The following is a 20,437-nucleotide window of genomic DNA, read 5'->3' on the forward strand; positions in this document are numbered from 1 at the left end:
GCTCCTTCAGTGTTTGGTTTGCTAGCTCCACTTCATCTCCTCTTCTTCTTGCTGTTGGGGTACCACGCACAAAGCTCTCCACAGTGCAGCACCCCCTTGCATCTCCTCCCTCAATCGGCCTAACCGACCGCTGTGCTCTGCAAACGACTTTCAACTAACCTCTGCTCTAATTCATACCTCCCACTCCCGACTCCAAGACTTCTCCCATGCCTCACCAGTCCTCTGGAATGCTCAACCCCAAGATTTTAGGACCAACCACATTTTGCAATTTTTTAGGCGCTATTTTTTCAGAGCGGCCTATCACGCTCCCTAATCAGTCATTTTATGTTTGTGTGTGTAGCCCATTCACTATCTCTCTATTTATCCCCCACCCCCTGAAGATGGCTGGACCATCATTGTAAATACATCATTGTAAATGCACAACTGTACTTTGTGTCTCCCCAACCTCATTGTAGATTGTAAGCTCTCACGAGCAGAGTCCTCTTATTTTGCTTTAATTATTGTATTGTTATCATTGTTACTTATGACTGTTATGTTTGAAATTGTTAAACTGTAAAGCGCTGCGGAATATGTTAGCGCTATATAAAGATTATTATTATTATAATCTGAAACCCCTGAATCAATATATATAATATACAGAAGATTCAAGATGGAATCTCTATGGTCAACAGTACATCTGATTCGGCAGGATTTGGCGACAATAGATCAACAGGATGCATATTATTACATCCCGATCCATCCAACTTATTGGAGATTCGTAAGATTTGCAATCACCCAGGTAGAGCACACAGGCCATTATCAGTTCAATGTCCTCCCATTCGTTTTCTCCTCGGCCCCACGAATCTTCACAAAGATCATGTCATGGCATACATCAGAGGTCCGCACATATGCATAGTTCCATACCTCGACAACCTCTTGTTGATGGCTCCTTCAGTACCCATGCTACAGGAACATCTACAGATGATGACCCAGATCTTATCGTCTCTAGTCTGGATAGTGAACCACAAATAAAATCAGATGTGGTTACTTCAACAACAAAGACATTTTAGTAGTCCTACTAGATTAACACAGCCAAGCATCTTTCTTGCCTAAACAAAAACAGATCTTGTGAAGATAAAAAATAAAGATACTACAGAGCAAGAAGATGGTGTCATTAAGATGGGCCATGTCGGTTCTCTGATCTATGACATCTTGCATCCAGATGGTAGCATGGGCACAAGAACACACCAGAACGCTTCAGATGCATGTCCTGGCAAACTGGGATGGATCCTCAGAATCCTTTGACAAGAAGATCCAGGTGCCACCTCGGGTGAAGACCTCGTTGACATGGTGGCTAAAAACAGAGAACTTGAGCAAAGGGGTTCCCTGGACACAAGACTCAGCGATCACTATAAAAGTAGACGCCAGTGGAGCTACCCACAGTCAGAAGCCTCCTCCACCAGGGGCCAATATTTAATCCGTATCCCGAAAGGTTACTTCTGAAGGCCTGGCCTTTGAGTTCTCAATCCTGAAGACCAGAGGATTGTCAGAAAGGGTCATTAGGACACTGCACTAAAGCCAAAAGGCAGTAGCAAACTCCATATACCAGAAGATATGGAAGTCCATAATCTCGTGGAGTGCACCCAAATGACCTAACCCACACCAGCCGAACTTAACTCGGATCCTGGATTTTCTGCAAGAAGGGCTAGAGAAGGGTCTCAGGCCTAGCACCCTTAAAGTCCAGGTGGCGGACCTAAGCTCATATTTTGACTAGACGTTAGCTGACTACTGATCGATTTGAATGTTTACCACAGCAGCGTCTTGCTTACGTCTAGGAGCTATGAACTTAATTCCATCCTGGGACCTCAATGTGGTCTTGATGGGGCTCACACTACCACCTTTCGAACCCTTGTCATCTATAGACGTAGACAGACTCTCCTGGAAAGCAGCCTTCCTGGTAGCAATAATAATAATAATCTTCATTTATATAGCGCCAACATATTCCGCAGCGCTTTACAGTTTAACAGTTTCAAACCCAACAGTTATAGGTAACAATGTTAACAATACAGTAATAAAGCAGAATTAAATAAAATACGTCGACCCTGCTCGTGAGAGCTTACAATCTACAATAAGGTGGGGAGATACAAAGTACAGGTGTGTATTTACAATGATGTATTTACAATGATGTATTTACAATGATAGTCCAGCCATCTTCAGGGAGTGGGGGGTAGATGGAGATAGTGAATGGGCTACACACACACAAACATAAAATGAGTTTGATTAGGGAATGTGATAGGCCGCTCTGAACAAATGTGTTTTGAGCGAGCGCCTAAAACTATGCAAATTGTGGATGGTCCTAATATCTTGGGGTAGAGCATTCCAGAGGATTGGCGCAGCACGGGAGAAGTCTTGGAGTCGGGAGTGGGAGGTACGGATTAGTGCAGAGGTTAGTCGAAAGTCGTTTGCAGAGCGCAGTGGTCTGTTAGGCCGATAGACAGAAATGAGGGAGGAGATGTAAGGGGGTGCCGCACTGTGGAGAGCTTTGTGGGTGAGAACAAGTACTTTGAATTGTATCCTGTAATGAATGGGCAGCCAGTGTAACGACTGGTGAAGAGCTGACACGTCCGAGTAACGATTAGCCAGATGGACGACCCTGGCTGCTGCATTAAGGATGGACTGGAGAGGGGAAAGTCGTGAGAGGGGGAGGCCAATTAATAGAGTGTTAAAGTAGTCCAGGCGGGAGTGGATCAGGGCGACAGTGAGGGTTTTTGTTGTTTCCATGGTGAGAAAAGGGCGGATTCTAGAGATGTTCTTTAGGTGTAAGCGGCACGAGCGGGCAAGAGATCGTATGTGGGAGGTGAAGGAGAGATCGGAGTCAAACATAACACCCAGACAGCGTGCCTGCTGCCGGGGAGTTATTATGGTGCCACCCACGGAGAGGGAAATGTCAGATTTAGGGAGGTTAGTAGAAGGCGGGAGCAGAAGAAGTTCAGTTTTGGAGAGGTTGAGTTTCAGATAGAGAGCGGACATTATGTCAGAGACTGCGGACAGTCAGTGGTGTTCTGTAGTACAGCGGGGGTAAGGTCAGGGGCTGACGTGTATAGTTGTGTGTCATCAGCATAAAGGTGGTACTGAAAGCCAAATCTGCTGATGGTCTGTCCAATTTGGGCCGTGTAGAGGGAGAAGAGAAGGGGGCCAAGGACTGAGCCCTGAGGTACCCCGACAGTGAGAGGAAGAGGAGATGAAGTGGAGCCGGAGAACAGAACACTGAAGGAGCGTTCAGAAAGATAGGAAGAAAACCAGGAGAGAGCAGTGTCCTTGATGCCTAGTGACTGGAGCCTAGAGAGTAGGAGAGGGTGGTCAACAGTGTCGAAAGCTGCAGAAAGATCGAGGAGAATGAGCAGCGAGTGGTCACCGTTACATTTTGCTGTCAGAAGGTCATTGGTCACCTTGATGAGTGCAGTTTCTGTCGAATGTAGGGGGCGGAACCCAGACTGTGAAGGGTCTAGGAGGGAATGAGTAGCAATAACTACAGCCAGAAGAGTGGGCGTATTACAAGCTCTCTCAATCAATGAAGCCTACATGAAGATCTTGCAGGACCGACTTATTCTGCGATTGGATTCGTCATTTCTTAAAGGGAACCTATCACCCCGTTTTTTAAAGATTAGATAAAAATAGTGTGAAATAGGGGCAGAGCTGGGCTTTACATTAGTGCCTTTTTGTTGCCTTTATTCCCCCGTTAGGCTGCCGAAATACCTGTGTGAAGTGGCCGTTTTGTCCTGTCACTCAAGTTGGTCAGGTCGGATGGGCGTGGCTACAGCGCTGTTTCTCCCCCAGAAACCTGCTCATCATTACGTTGGTGGCGTAGTGGTGTGCGCATGTCCAAAGCGAAGATCCACTGCCCAGGAGATTCAAAACAGCGCGGGCTTCGCTATTCGCCGTTTACCGGTGGGCGCGGCCATCTTTCCTGTGGCCGCGCGTGCGCAGATGGAACGCTCTGCTGCCCGGTCTTCAGGAAAATGGCCGCGGGATTCCGCGCGTGCGCAGATGAAGATCGCGGCGGCCATTTTCCTGAAGCCCGGGCAGCAGAGCGCTCCATCTGCGCACGCGCGGCCACAGGAAAGATGGCCGCGCCCACCGGTAAACGGCGAATAGCGAAGCCCGCGCTGTTTTGAATCTCCTGGGCAGTGGATCTTCGCTTTGGACATGCGCACACCACTACGCCACCAACGTAATGATGAGCAGGTTTCTGGGGGAGAAACAGCGCTGTAACCACGCCCATCCAACCTGACCAACTTGAGTGACAGGACAAAACGGCCACTTCACACAGGTATTTCGGCAGCCTAACGGGGGAATAAAGGCAACAAAAAGGCACTAATGTAAAGCCCAGCTCTGCCCCTATTTCACACTATTTTTATCTAATCTTTAAAAAACGGGGTGATAGGTTCCCTTTAAAGTAGTCTTAAGAGTTTCACAAGTCTCAGGAGATAATTCTTCCCTCTTTCTGTCAAGAGCCGGGAAATAAGTAAGAAGAACAGTTCCACACTTTGGACGTTCGGAGAACGGTACTCCATTACATTCAGGTGACGAAAAAAACTAGGAAGGACCAGAACCTGTTTGTTCACCTTTGAGGCCAGAATAAGTGGAAGAAGACTTCCAGATTCAAAATCGCCAACTGGATCAAGAGAGCAATCTCGGAGGCATATCAGGGCCATCCACCGTCAGAGAAATTTACTGCTCACTCTACCAGCGCATCATCTGTCTCCTGGGCCGAGAAAGCCAGTGCTTCCATCGAGCAGATATGCAGAGCTGCTACCTGGACCCTGGTCCATATATTCTCCAAGCATTGCAGGCTAGACCTGATGTTAGAAGAGGACTTAGCCTTGCAGATACAGAGAAACTAGAAAAGTCACAGACTGGCATAGAAATGCACATTGCTCAGGCACCTCTCAATGGGTGGAGGTGCCTTAAATAAGTGATACCCAGTCATTGGCTGGGAACACTTGTGGATTTTGTACACTGTCTAAGAGACCAGGAGCCCATAGGCGTGGAGGGCAGTGAATATTCATTTTCTCTTTTTAAGCATCCTGGTATGCATGGCCCCATCCTTATCCTGGTATGATTGTGCCCCATCCCTATCCTAGTATGATTGGCCCCCATTCCCATCCTGCTATCCATGGCCCCATCAGAAAAACATAAAAAATAAATAATTCTACTTACCTTCCTGTGCTCCCTGGCAGCTTCCTGTTCCGATGCCAGCAGCTGATTTTAGCTTCTAAGCAGCGCATGACAGGGACATCAGGATAGGGATGAGGGTGCCATGCATACCAGGGTTAGGATGAGCAGGCCATGCATGCTAGGATAGGGATGAGGGGGCCATGCACATCATGAGAAGGGCCATACATACCAGGATAGGGATTAGGGTGCCATGCATGCCAGGATAGGGATGAGGGAGCCATGAATAAAAGTATAGGGATGAGGGGACCATATATACCAGGATAGGGGATAATAATTACAGAATTTACTTAATTTTTGGCTTCAATTTTTTTTTTCTAATTTCATCCTCTTAATACCTAAATGCGTCTTATGGTCCGGTGAGTCGTTTAGGCCAAAATGTTTAATTTTGGTCTCAATTGACCACAGCACCTTCCTCAATACATTTGGGGAGTCTCCCATATGTCTTTTAGTAAACTCAAAATGAGCCTTACAATTTTTGTGTGTAAATGAAGGCTTTTTTCTGCCCACTCTTCCATAAAGTCCACCTCTATGAAGTGTATGGATTATTGTGGTCGTATCGACAGATATTCCAGTCTCTGCTCGGGAACTCTGCAGCTATTTCAGGATTTTCTTTGCCTTGTTCTGTGTGGCCTCTCTGATTAATGCTCTCCTTTCCTGGGTTGAGAGTTTTGGTGGGCGGCCCTCGAATGGCAGGTAGCGTTGCCATGTTCTTTCCATTTGATGACAGTGGATTTGATGGTGCTCCAGGGGATCATCAGAGATTGGGATTTTTTTTTATAACCCAACACGGACATGTACTTCTCAAAAGCTTTGTCCCTAACTTATTTGGAGATCTTCTTGGCCTTCATGGTATTACTTGGTTAGTAGTTACTCTTGCTTAATGATGCTGTGGCCTTTTAGAAAAGGCGTTTGTGTGTGTGTGTATGTATGTATATATGTGTGAGTATGTATGTATGTATGTATATATACACACACACGCGCGCGAGGGGCGATCAAAAAGTAATGAGTATCAATACTAAACACAATGAATATAGTAAAAAAATATATATATTTTTCTACATAGTCTCCTAACAAGTCTATATATTTAGTCCATCTCTTTTCTAAACTTAGAATTCCCTTCGAAAAAATTTTTTGTTCTTGACCCTCAAAAAAAATCCCCAACAGCGGTTATCACGTCGCTATTGTCGTCAAATTTCTTGCCCAGGAGGTGTTCCTTGAGCCGAGGAAAGAGAAGTCACTGGGGACTAGATCTGGCGAATAGGGGGGGTGTTCCACCAATTCAAAGCCCGCTTCTTGAATGGTAGCCATGGCAACTGCAGCTTTGTGAGCCGGTGCGTTATCTTGGTGAAACAGCACTCCAGCTCGCAGTTTGCCGTGGCTTTTCTGCTTGATAGCCTTCCGCAATCTTCTTATTTGTTCTGCGTAGTAGGAGCCCTTAATAGTGGCTCCCTTCTCCCAATAGTCCACCATAATAATTCCTTCAGCGTCCCAAAAAACAGACGCCATAACCTTCCCTGCTGAGCTTGACACTTTGAATTTTTTCGGCGTCGGCTCGTTTACATGTCATCGATTGTTGTTTAGTTTCGGGATCAAAGTGGTGGATCCAGGTCTCGTCCATGGTCAAAAAACGTGACAAAAAATGTTCCTTGTCTGCTTGGAACTTTTCGAGATTTGCTATTGAAATGTCAACTCGTTTCTTCTTTTGCTCGTCGGTTAACATTTTTTGGCACCCAACACGCGGAGACCCTTCTCATATGCAATTCTTTTGCAAGGATTCTTTGAATACTGCCATATGAGATCCCTGTGAGCTCAGCTACATGCCTGATAGTCACTCTTCAATCTGCCAATACAACTTCTTCAACTTTTTTCACGTTTTCTTCATTGAGGGACGTGGATGGGCATCCTTCACGATGTTCATCTTCCGTCGATGTTCTTCCCAGCTTAAATTCATTGGGCAAGCGTGCAACTGTGGAATATGGAGAAGAGTCCCCCAATGTTTCCACCAAGTCGCTGTGTATGTCTTTGGTAGTCATTTTTTTTCAAGCAGAGGTATTTGACAGCTCTGAGCTCGTTTTTTTCCATTTTGATGTTCACTCCTCGGCAGTTCATATTCAAATGAATGTAGCTCCCAGGAATCGTGATTTTTTTTTTTTTTTTTCCTGGACTAGTGGGTACCTAAGAGAGAAGAAAACATTTTATTTTAATTTCTGTGTGCAATAGAAATAACCGATTATCATTACTTTTGCATCACCCCTCGTGTGTGTGTATGTATATATGTATATGTATATGTGTGTGTATATATATATATATATATATATATATATATATATATATATATATATATATATATATATATTATATTATACACACAAACACACAGTGGACTTCCTTTCACTAAGCACGTGAGTTATGGGGGGCCGGAGCTGGAGAGGAATGTGAGAAAACGCACTTCACACAAGCTCCGTGTGGTGATCCTTGTAAAATCCTAAAATGACTGGAGTAACAGACCAGGAGTTGGGTATACTCACCTGAACACATCCAGCACGACGTGAGGGCTCTCTGGCAGACTGGCACCCGACATGAAGAGAGGAAAAACGGCTAAAGGGTCATAGCGGGAGGCACAAGATGGCGCCGACGTGTGCGGCAGGAAGAACAAGTCTCTCTGGGGACCGGCAGAGAGAAGCTGAAGCCCAGCTTGAGAGGTTTGCAAGGGCAGAGAAAGAGTGCATGGGTAGAGAGGTAACTAGTGGGATATGCCCAGACCCAAATCCCTTTTTACCGTCTGCTGGATCTTGATCGGCATTAACCCTAGCCGGAGAATAGGCTGAATAAAAAAAGTCAGGAAACTTCTCATGATTCCCTTGCAAAAGAATGTGGACAGTGAACCCACACTTAAGGACATTATACACTATTAAAGGATGTGGCACCTTCCTATCACTTGTGCTTGTGAAATTAAAAAGGAAATGTGCAATATCTCAGAAAGAACGATGGCTCTGGAGGAAAGGGTTAATGAAACAGAAGACACTTTAGTCCCCATGAGAAGGGTTGTGTGTCAGCATGGATAACTTCTGGAGGTAGTGCGGCTTAAACAGGGTGATATTGAGAATCATCTCCGTAAGAATAATATGCACATTGTAGGAGACCCTAAGAAAACTGAAGGAGCTAGAGCTACTAGTGAGGAACGACTATACTCATTGCTCGGGTTTTCCCAAGCACGCTCTGGTGATCTCCGAGTATTTGTGAGTGCTCGGAGATTTTGTTTTACCTCGGCTGAAAGATTTACAGCTGCTAGACAGGCTGAACACATGTGGGAATTCCCTAGCAACCAGGCAACCCCCACATGAACTCAGCCTGGCTAGTAGCCGTAAAGCATTCAGCTGAGGTGACAAAAACTAAATCTCCGAACACTTAAAAATACTCCAGAGATCACCCGAGTGTGCTCGGTTAAACCCGAGCAACAAGTATACTCGCTCATCACTAAGAGCTACTGAATTCATTGACGACTGGTTGCTGTATCCAGCTCGCTTAAGAATTGCAGCCATGAACTCCACATTCTTCTTTGATTCACCTAAGGACGCTCTCCTGTGGCTGGATCAAAATGAGAAGAAAGTGCAAGCTAAAAGGGTTGACATTGCTGAGGCCGGTTAGCTATGCTGACAGAGAAAATGAATTTCTTCGGCCAGGAGTATAGTCTCTATGGAAGACATTTGATTCTTAAGAAGCTATATGTTATTTACTTGGGTTTTAAAATTCTCCCCCCTTCCCCGTATGGCTGCATGTCACATCTATGGATATGTATTAGAGCCTAGTCCCTTTGGGAGCAGTTGTTGGTGTACATTTCCTGGGGTTAAGTTGTTACAGCTAAATTTGGGCTTCTGTTTAGGTTTAGATGAGGTAGCACAGGCTCTCGGATTATTAATGCTCAGGTTCAAAGAAGATGGATGGAGTTTGTTTTCATCACACTACTGCTATATATTGCTGTGGTTAGAGAGATGTCTAGGCTAGGAAAATCAATATAGTATCTTGGAATGAATGATGCTAGTAAAGTGACGGCAGTTCTTTGACAGTGTTAAAAAATATCAGCCTTCAATAATATCTCTTAAGGAGACTAGTGCAACAGCACAGAACACAAACTTGTTAGCTTAAAGGGAACCTGTCACCCCCAAAATCGAAGGTGAGCTAAGCTCACCAGCATCAAGGGCTTATCTACAGCTGGAATGCTGTAGATAAGCCCCCGATGTATCCTAAAAGATGAGAAAACGAGGTTAGATTATACTCACCTGGGTGGGCGGTCCGATCCAATGGGCGTCGCGGTCCGTTTTGGGGCCTCCCATCTTCTTACGATGATGTCCTCTTCTTGTCTTAACGCTCCGGCGCAGGCGTATTTTGTCTGCCCTGTTGAGGGCAGAGCAAAGTACTGCAGTGTGCAGGCGCCGGGAAAGGTCAGAGAGGCCCGGCGCCTGCGCACTGCAGTACTTTGCTGTGCCCTCAACAGGCAGACAAAGTACGCATGCGCCGGAGCCACAGCGTGAAGACAAGAGGACGTCATCTGATGAAGATAGGAGGCGCCGGACCACGACACCCATTGGACCGGACCGGGACCGTCCCTGGGTGAGTGTAATCTAACCTCTTTTTCTCATCTTTTAGGATACATTGGAGGCTTATTTACAGCATTACGGATGCTGGTTGGCTTACCTCACCTTCGATTTTGGGGGTGACTGGTTCCCTTTAAACCTGCCCAGGAGGAAGTTATCACTCAGCAATCTCCAAATTTTAATTTCAATGCATTGATAAAGAAGTGGATACAGAGGTATGATATATGTTTATTAGGGAAGCTATTCAATACTTTAATTACCATTACTGCAATCAATATTCCCCCACTCTGAACAGGGTCAGTTCTCCAAAATGTATTATAATTTGCCGGCAGAAATCCTGGATGCCCCCTATTGAAGTGGGCGATTTTTAACAAAACAGTACATAATACGCTAGATAGATTTTGAGGGAATGTAGTTGGATCACGAAATGGGAGGACTCCCTTTTTATAAAAGTACTTGTGCAAGTGCTGCTAACAGATATTTGGTGAGCAAGGCACCCTAAGAATAAAATATTTTCTTGCTACTCTGCTTTACACGGTTCACGTTCTCGTGTAGATATTATAGTAGGCAATACCTCGGTAGCAAAAATAATAGGTAAAATAGAATACCTGCCTTGGGGACTTTTGGATCATTCACCGCTACTGGTGGAGATGATCCCCTCTGATCATGGATGCTTATTGGGCCGGTCGTGGAGGTTTAGGACTTGTGCACACGCTGCGGATTCCATTGTGGAATTTTCTGCAGCGGATTTGATTTGATAAATCCGCAATGCAAAACCGCTGCGATTTTTACTGCGGGTTTATCGCGGTTTCCTCTGCGGGTTTTCACCTGCAGTTTTCTATTGGAGCAGGTGTAAACCCGCAGCAGAATCCGCACAAAGAATAGACATGCTGCAGAATATAAACCGCTGCGTTTCTGCACGTTTTTTTCCGCAGCATGTGCACTGCAGATTTTGTTTCCCATAGGTTTACATTGTACTGTAAACTCATGGGAAACCGCTGCGGACCCGTAGCTGCGGAAACGCAGCAAAATCCGCAGCGTGTGCACATACCCTTAACCATTTTTAGCTGAACATCCTGCCGCCAGGTAATAACATTTCAACATTATTGAAAGAGTTCCTTGAGGTCAATAGGTCATCAGCCTCATTACCTGTGGGCTGGGAGATCCTGAAGGTGTTTTTGAGGGTGACCGGAAAAATGCCCACAGGAAAATTCCCCACACGGAAAATTCCCCACACTGAAAATTGCCAATTACAGCATCACAAAGTTTCAGATCTATGATATTTGAGGTGCAAGGTGTTCACATGATATGTGAAAAGTGCCCACAGACATGAATACCCACAGGAAAACAGTAGAGAGTTATAGGTGAGATGCTCTGCAGGACAGAGAATAGCATAGAGCTATAGGCTAAATGCTCTGCAGGACAGGGGGATAGTATGCAGGTATATGTGAGATGCTCTGCTGGGCAGGAGAATAGTATAGAGTTATAGGAGAGATGCTCTGCTGGGCAGGAGAATAGTGTAGTTATAGGTGAGATGCTCTGCCGGGCAGGAGAATAGTATAAAGTTATAGGTGAGATGCTCTGCAGGGCAGGAGAATAATATAGAATTATAGGTGAGGCTCTGCAGAACAGGAGAATAATATAGAATTATAGGTGAGATACTCTGCAGGGTAGGAGAATAATATAGAATTATAGGTGAGATGCTCTGCAGGACAGGAGAATATAGAATTATAGGTGAGATGCTCTGCAGGGCAGGAGAATAATATAGAATTATAGGTGAGATGCTCTGCAGATCAGGAGAATGATATCGAATTATAGGTGAGATGCTCTGCAGGACAGGAGCATAATATAGAATTATAGGTGAGATGCTCTGCAGGACAGGAGAATAATATAGAATTATAGGTGAGATGCTCTGCAGGGCAAAAAAACATAAGTGTAACGACTGGTCGCAGGCATCAAGTCCACAACCAGGCCAAATTTCGCACTGGGGCCCATCGGACTCCACTGCAAAAGCATATCATACATTCTCAGCAAGAACACAAAGTGGTACAAGTGACAGAATCTCACCTTTCTGCTGTGCCTTCTGGGCTTCCCTATCCTGATTTACATGGTTCCCAATCCTAGTGTATGTGTCAGTAACATTCTACTCACTTTCCTCTGCTCCCACGTCGCCCAGTGTCTTTTGTAGCCACCGCACAGCCCGGCAGCTGACATCGGAGTGCGCCATTTCATGCACCGCTCCCTGTGGCTGCACCTCTGATGTCAGCTCACAGCCAACACGCCGGCAGCATGTATCGCAGTGCAGGGACCCCACGGGTCTCTGCAACATGATGCATGTCATCTGGATCTGCATCTTCAGTGAAGACGCAGATCCAGCAGAAGCAGGCACCTGTACCCCCTTGCCTGGTTGTGGACTTGATGCCTGCGACCACAGTCGTTACACATCTGTGTTTTTTTGTATTGGTGAACCAATAGTCTTATCTATCCCCACATTTGTTAATTTATTTTCAATAAAAGTGTATTTTGAGTTCATCTAAAGTATTCTATTTCTTCTTGTAGTGCTAACAATGGAGTTTTCAAAAAGCCAGAGAAACAACAAAGTTATGATTTACTTGGGGTTTGAATATCTTGCATTTCGTACTATCAAAGCAGTGGTGACTTGGAGATGCCGACTGTACCGCTCTTCAAAGTGCCATTCAATTCTCAAAACAAAAGATGGCAACGTAGTCCAAGAACCAACAGAACATTGTCATGACTCCTGCCCTCAAAAAGCAGAAGCAAACATTGCCAGAAGCAAAATGAGAGAAGACATGAGAGCAGTAAGTGCTACTCCTCGCAACGTGATGGGAAAGGTGTTGTCTGTATTGAGTAATGATGTATTGGCCCATATGCCAAGACAATCATCTCTTGCGAGAAGTCTGGTCTATCATAGAACAGATGGTAATTTGCCTAACCCAAAAACTATACATTTTTGCATTCCGGAAAAGTATAGTCAACTGATACTTCATGATTCAGGAAAGGAAGATCAAAACAGAATTCTGGTTTTAGGAGATAGAGATCTTATGCTTGAACTGAACAAAGATACAATCTATGGAGATGGCACCTTTGCTAAAGTGCCCAATCTGTTTTACCAACTGTACACTTGGCATGCCAAGGTGGGTAACTCATATCCGCCATGTTTGTACATTTTACTACAAAGAAAGGACATGAACACGTATAAGAGAATGTTTGAAATAATGAAGCTATTGATTCCAAATCTGGCACCTCAAAAGGTTTTAGTGGATTTTGAGAAGGCTTGTATGACTGCAGTAAGGATTGCCTTTCCACATGCTGATGTTAAAGGGTGTTATTTTCATCTTTGTCAGAGTCTCATTAGAAAAATAAAAAATGTTGGTTTGAAAACAGAATATGAATCTAATATCAACATAAAAATTACACTGAAGTCTCTTGCTGCATTAGCCTTTGTGCCAATTGAAGATGTGAGATGTGTTTTTGATAAGCTTGCTGCCACATTCCCAGATGAAGAATGCTATAATGAGGTGCTCACATACTTTTTTTCTACATATATTGAGGGTGCAGCTGGTAGAGATCCTCAGTTTCCTATAAGAATATGGAATCATCATGATGCAGCCCTGGAACAGTCACCAAAAACCACTAACTGTTGTGAGGGATTTCACAATGCACTTAATTCCATGTTCCACTGCAGTCATCCCAGCTTGTGGTTTCTCTTTGATGGATTGCAGAAGGACCTGGCTTGCCACAAATTAACACTGGCTAATGCACAGGCGGGTTGCCTTGAGATAAAAAAGAGGAAGTATGAGGCGCTGTATCATATGGTGGCAACTTCTGTACAGGACTACCCCCAGATTGAAGATAAACTAAAGTACTTAAGGAGAATAGCTAATTTGCATTAACCCCTTCCCGACCTGTGACGGTATAGTACGTCACATGTCGGGACCCCCGCTTTGATGTGCGCTCCGGCGGTGAGCGCACATCAAAGTCGCGACATGTCAGCGGTTTTTTACAGCTGACATGTGCGCGCAATAGCGGCGGGTGAAATCGCGATCACCCGCCACTATTAACTAGTTAAATGCCGCTGTCAAACGCAGACAGCGGCATTTAACTACCGCATCCGGCCGTGCGGCCGGATATGAGCGCATCGCCGACCCCCGTCACATGATCGGGGGTCTGCGATGCTCCTCCATTGTAACCATAGAGGTCCTTGAGACCTCTATGGTTACTGATTGCCGGTGGCTGTGAGCGCCACCCTGTGGTCGGCGCTCACAGCACACCTGCAAATCTGCTGTGTAGCAGCGATCTTATGATCACTGCTGCATAGCAGAGCCGATCGGGCTGTGCCTGCTTCTAGCCTCCCATGGAGGCTATAGAAGCATGGCAAAAGTAAAAAAAAAAAGTTTTTAAAAATGTGAAAAAAATAAAAAAAATATAAAAGTTTAAATCACCCCCCTTTCGCCCCAATCAAAATAAATCAATAAAAAAAAAACCCAACCTACACATATTTGGTATCGCCGCGTTCAGAATCGCCCGATCTATCAATAAAAAAAAAGCATTAACCTGATCGCTAAATGGCGTAATGAGAAAAAAATTCGAAACGCCAGATTTACGTTTTTTTGGTCGCCACGACATTGCATTAAAATGCAATAACGGGCGATCAAAAGAACGTATCTACACCAAAATGCTATCATTAAAAACGCCAGCTCGGCACGCAAAAAATAAGCCCTCACCTGACCCCAGATCATGAAAAATGGAGACGCTACGAGTATCGGAAAATGGCGCAATTTTGTTTTGTTTTGTTTTTTGCAAAGTTTGGAATTTTTTTTCACCACTTAGGTGAAAAATAACCTAGTCATGTTAGGTGTCTATAAACTCGTAGTGACCTGGAGAATCATAATGGCAGGTCAGTTTTAGCATTTAGTGAACCTAGCAAAATAGGCAAGCAAAAAACAAGTGTGGGATTGCACTTTTTTTGCAATTTCACTGCACTTGGAATTTTTTTCCCGTTTTCTAGTACACGACATGCTAAAACCAATGATGTCGTTCAAAAGTACAACTCGTCCCGCAAAAAATAAGCCCTCACATGGCCAAATTGACGGAAAAATAAAAAAGTTATGGCTCTGGGAAGGAGGGTAGCGAAAAACGAAAATGGAAAAACGGAAAAAGCTCCGGGGGTGAAGGGGTTAATATGGCTATTTTGCAGGTATGCAGTGATTGTCTACTAAACCGGAGTTATTGTTATTAGACCTCTTTAATAAACTGTTCCTGTTCAGGACTATCACCAGGTGGCGAATTATTTCCAGGTGTACAATGATTGCTTAATAAATTGAAGTTGTTGTTATTAGACCTCATTAATAAACTATTCTTAATAAACTTGTTGGTAATTTTCTGTGTGGGCAATTTTTGCCGCCATTCTTCTGTGCTGCAGAGCATCTCACCTATAACTCTATACTATTCTCCTGTCCGGCAGAGCATCTCACCTAGAGGCACACTAGGGTATGCGTTATCGGAGCGATTTTAATGCATGACAGTCGCGCAAGTGCTTTCCGTATCGTCATGTGAGTGTGATGCGATTTTGCTTTTTTTTCTCGGCTAACATCAGTGTGACATCTGTGTGGTGTCTGTGTGCTATGCGTTTTTAACATGGTCTTTCTCATCTTAATATATACTTACCTTGTAATGTTTTCACATCCTGTTTAGTCCAGATGTGTCCGGATCTCAGAATTCCAAGCGGCGGAAGTTCAAAAACCTCCATATTGGGACACCCAAGTGATGGGTGTCTCAATATAGAAACTGCTGGTGGTACCAGCCTCTTGTGCGGTATCACCAGCGGAACACCGTCGCACCACACACACACACACTGTATATGCCACACGCAACACACTGTATACGCCGTACGCACCACACACACACACACACACACACACACACACACACACACACTGTATATGCCACACGCAACACACACACACTGTATACACCGTACGCACCCCCCACACACACACACACTGTATATGCCATACGCAGCTTCTTGCTCGGTACCACCAGCAGAACACCGTCGCACCACAAAAACATACACTGTATACGCCGTACGCAACGCACCCACACACACACACTGTATAAGCCGTATGCAGCCTCTTGTGTGGTACCACCAGCGGAACACCGTCGTGAACACAACGCCGCCTGGATCAGACGAATGATTCACTGACCGCCACCATCTTTGTACAGGAGGAGTGCATGCGCAGTTTTAATGTGACCGCCGCTATCTGTCTGCACAAAGATGCTGGCGGTCTGATTTACTGCGCTTGCGTGAATTCCGCGCAGGCGCAGTGAATCATTAGGGTGATCCCAGAGGCAGATGGGCGACGTATCTACAGTCAGAGGAAGCCGGTCACATTAAAGAGGTTTTCCCACGAACGAAAGTTCATTTTAAAAATTGTCTGTGTCTGACCGTGTACGGAGCATAGCACATCTCCTGGGCAGGGGAGGAAGCAAAAGACAATACTGACATTACAGCAGGGGATCACAGAGGATTCATTTTGTCAGGTAAAATAGTGGTGGAGAGAGAGAGCAGACAAGGGGGAGAGCACATGGGGTACACAGGTCAAAGAAGAGATGATGAGAGAAGACAGCAAATGGGGTAGAGAGAAAGCGCACAGGGGTGAGAGAGACAGCACAGGGGGGAGACAGCTCAAACAGAACAGCACATGGGAGAACAGCACAGGAAGGAGAGAGACAGCAGACAAGAGGGATAGCACATGGGGTAGACAGGTCAAAGAAGAGAGCACAGACGGGAGAAGTCAGCACATGGGAAGAGAGATTCTCAATGCTGCGAAACCTGCCCCCATCGGGACATTACCGCCCTCCCGATGCGATAGCATGTGGCCTCCATCTAGTGCTGTATAACGTTCGAAAAGAGAAGACAGACAGATAGGATAGATATATTGAATAGAATAGACAGATAAATGCTGTAAAAGGTAGATCAGGGTTACCAGTCTCCCACCCATTAAGCCTCATGCATATTCACTGCATTGACTGGCAAACAGCCAATCACAGAAGCGCACACTCTGTGAGAGCCTCTGTGATTGGCTGTTGCAGTCAGACTGCGTTTCCTCAATCTGAACGGTGTTTTTGCTTGGTTGCCACCCCTGAAAATGGCGCTAGTGTGGCTGTACCCATACCTGCATACTATCCCCCTGTCCTGCAGAGCATTTAGCCTATAGCTCTATGCTATTCTCTGTTCTGCAGAGCATCTCACCTATAACTCTACTGTTTTCCTGTGGGTATTCATGTCTGTGGGCACTTTTCACATAACATGTGAACACCTTGCACCTGAAATATCATAGATCTGAAACTTTGTGATGCTGTAATTGGCAATTTTCCGTGGGGGGAATTTTTCCTGTGGGGAATTTTCATGTGGGCAATTTTCCTGTGGGCATTTTTCTGGTCACCATGTACTGCAAATGTCAGGAGGGGGTTAAGGTGGTTTACTCATTTAAATATCTAGATATAATACTTCAGAGTATGAGTCCTTAAATATTGATCCCATCTTGATTATATTTCAGACTAAAATAACAGCCTGGTGTAAACTGCCTCTGTCGGCGATAGGAAGTGCCAACATAATTAAAATGGTCCTCATGCCAGTTACTTTACTTACTTCACAATGCAGCAACAGTGCTTCCCCTATGATTTTTTTTTATAGAGTAAGGGCTTGTTTCCACTTGCGAGAAACACGTCCGTGTCTCGCATGTGAAAACCAAGCTCTGGCGCCGGCACTCCAGAGCGGAGTGTGCGGCCACATAGCAACACATGGAGCCGCACGCTCCGCTCCAAAGTGCCGGCGGCAGAGCTTGGTTTTCACATGCGTGACACGGACGTGTTTCTTGCAAGTGGAAACAAGCCCTAACCCGTATTATCTGGGACATGAACACTCCAAGAATAAAACTTGTGACCCTGCAGAGACCTAAAGAGGATGCGGTCTGGATGTTCGAGACCCCCTGATGTATTTTTTGCTCCTCACAATTGGCAGCATCTGAGGGGGTGGAATAGCCAGGAGCGTACGTCCTCCTCCTCTAGAAAGATTAGACACATGCTGGGCGTAAGGAATTTGATGGAGGCTTTGGAGGGAGTAGTGTTTTGAAATTATAATCACTTGGGTATAGCAATGAGGGTATGTGCACACGCTGCAGATTTTTCTGCGGATCCGCAGCGTTTCCGCAGCTGCGGGTCCGCAGCGTTTCCGCAGCTGCGGGTCCGCAGCGGTTTCCCATGAGTTTACAGTACAATGTAAACCTATGGGAAACTAAATCCACAGTGCACATGCTGCAGAAAAAAACGCGCAGCATGTCAATTCTTTGTGCGGATTCCACTGCGGGTTTACACCTGCTCCAATAGAAAACGGCAGGTGAAAACCTGCAGCGGAAACCGTGATAAATCCGCAGTAAAAACCGCAGCGGTTTTGCACTGCGGATTTATCATTTATCAAAACCGCTGCGGAAAATTCTGCAATGGAATCCGCAGCGTGTTCACAAGCCCTTAGAGGGATACACAAAATATGGACTAAAGATAAAGAGACGGTGGGCATAACAGGATACTTAAAATATTTGCCTATTCGGAGCAACTCAGATTATCCATAGTTTGGTAAATCGAAAGGTTTTGAGAAGTGGCAGGAAAAGGTGCTCACCAGGATCACACAACTCATTAAAGACAACATATTTAAGATCTTTCAGGAATTTCAGAAAGATCTGGGAATCCCAAGTAAGGCTAAGTGCACATGTTGCAGATTTTCCGCGGCAATTCCGCAACTCCTGCCACGAGTATATTGCATGCGGAATTGGCATGCATATTCCCGCTAAACACTAGCGTTTTGCAAGCGTTTTTAGCTTGCTGAATGCTAGCGTTTTCCAAGCGATCTGTAGCATCACTTGGAAAACTGATTGACAGGCTGGTCACGCTTGTCAAACATAAGTGTTTGACAAGTGTGACCAACTTTTTACTATTGATGCTGCCTATGCAGCATCAATAGTAAAAAGATAGAAAGTTAAAAATAATATAAAAAAAGTCGTGATTTTTCTCACCTTCCGGCGTCCCTGGCAGCTGTCCCACTCCTCGCAATGCTTCGGTCCCAATAATGCATTGCAGCAATGACCCCAGAACGTGCGGTCTCGTGAGACCGCTACGTCCTCACAGGTCATTTTCGCAATGCATTATTGGGAACGGGAGCATCGTGAGGAGCGGGACGGCTGCTGGGAACGCCATAAGGTGAGGATATCACAATTTTTTATTTTAATTCTTTAACGATTATACGGTTCCCAGGGCCTGGAGGAGAGTCTTCTCTCCTCCACCCTGGGTACCTACCGCACACGATCCTATTACTTCCCGCATGGTGAGCATAGCCACATGCAGAAAGTAAGCGGATCAATGCATTCCTATGTGTGCGGAATCCCCGCTATTCCGCACAAAGAATGAGCATGCTGCGTTTTTTTCCGGAATGTGATTCCGCCGTGGAAAAAAACACAACATGTGCACAAAAATTGTGGATTGCATTCTAATAGGATGCTTAATGTATGTGGGGTTTTTTCGCGGTTTTATCACATTTTTATAGTGAAAAATCCTGAACGTGTGCACACAGCCTAAAGGATTTTACAAATATTTGCAGTTAAGACATGCTTAGGCTAGGTTCACATTGCGCTAGGTGAGTCCGTCTAACGGACACGTTTTTAAGTAGTGAAAACGCAATGTAACGGACATTGTAACGCACCCATAGACTTGCATTGTCTCAAGCATCGTGACGCATGCCAAAATTGGCATGTGTTTGTCACATTACTTTTTTTATGACGGACCTTGGAACGCGGTTTGCAGCGTTTTCGGGTCCAGTCAAGGTAACGCAAGACTAACGGAAGCATTAATTCTGCCATTGAAGGCTATTGCAAACGCAGCCAGATGCAAATCAGGCGAAATTCCCAAATAAAACCATACGTTTGAATTGCATTTGAGGGTGGTACATGTGGTCATGTGACAGGAATCAAAGGTCTCAATGGACATCCGTAGATAACTTTGGAATTTGGAGGGATGAAGCTGAACATACAGGGTGTGAAAGGCACCATATGTATTCCGTAAGAAATTCACTTCATGGATCCAATATCTCCTTTGAGAAATACGCTTTCTCTGCCGAAGTCGCAACCGCATCAAGCGAAATCGTAACGAGCTCAGACACAAACATCTTGCTAGCAGAAGTTCACTCAATGCTTTCAAAATGGAGAATGTGTATGCACCCACACCCGACGCTGACAAAAGGAAAAAAAGAGAACAAACAACTTTGACAGTGCCAAACGCAGACAAACGGATGCTTCACGAATGGACTTCAGAATGGCATAACGCAGTCACGTGCGTTAACACAAGCGTTAACGTGAAGCCAAATTTTCTACAAATTTGGCTCTTTTCTGTACATGCGTTTAACAGAATGTACTTAACGCAATGTGAACCTAGCCTTACACATCCGCAATCTAGACAATTCCCTCTTTCAAAATAGGGAAGCGGCTTTCTTGGACACTGTGGTGGGGAAGGGATCGACCAGAGGGGTAATTTCAGTTCACTACAAGTGGATGAAG

The 20,437-nt window shown here is 45.1% G+C and overlaps 1 protein-coding gene across 3 annotated transcripts in view; it reads left to right on the forward strand.

Annotated features, from left to right (window-relative positions):
- The window catches only part of LOC143767217 (uncharacterized), a 65,483-nt gene that overhangs the window by 34,072 nt on the left and 10,974 nt on the right, over positions 1-20,437 (forward strand). Inside the window, exon 11 of one of the 3 annotated variants that reach the window (XM_077255366.1) lies at positions 12,372-15,216. The exons of the other annotated variants lie outside the window; for them this stretch is intronic. Coding sequence (XP_077111481.1) covers positions 12,372-13,726 — 1,355 coding nt within the window. The 3' untranslated portion in view covers positions 13,727-15,216. Of the gene's footprint in view, positions 1-12,371; positions 15,217-20,437 lie in introns of those variants that run through there. 3 annotated transcript variants of the gene reach the window in all.

Source organism: Ranitomeya variabilis, chromosome 4 (assembly GCF_051348905.1).
Source record: "Ranitomeya variabilis isolate aRanVar5 chromosome 4, aRanVar5.hap1, whole genome shotgun sequence".
NCBI lineage: Eukaryota > Metazoa > Chordata > Amphibia > Anura > Dendrobatidae > Ranitomeya > Ranitomeya variabilis.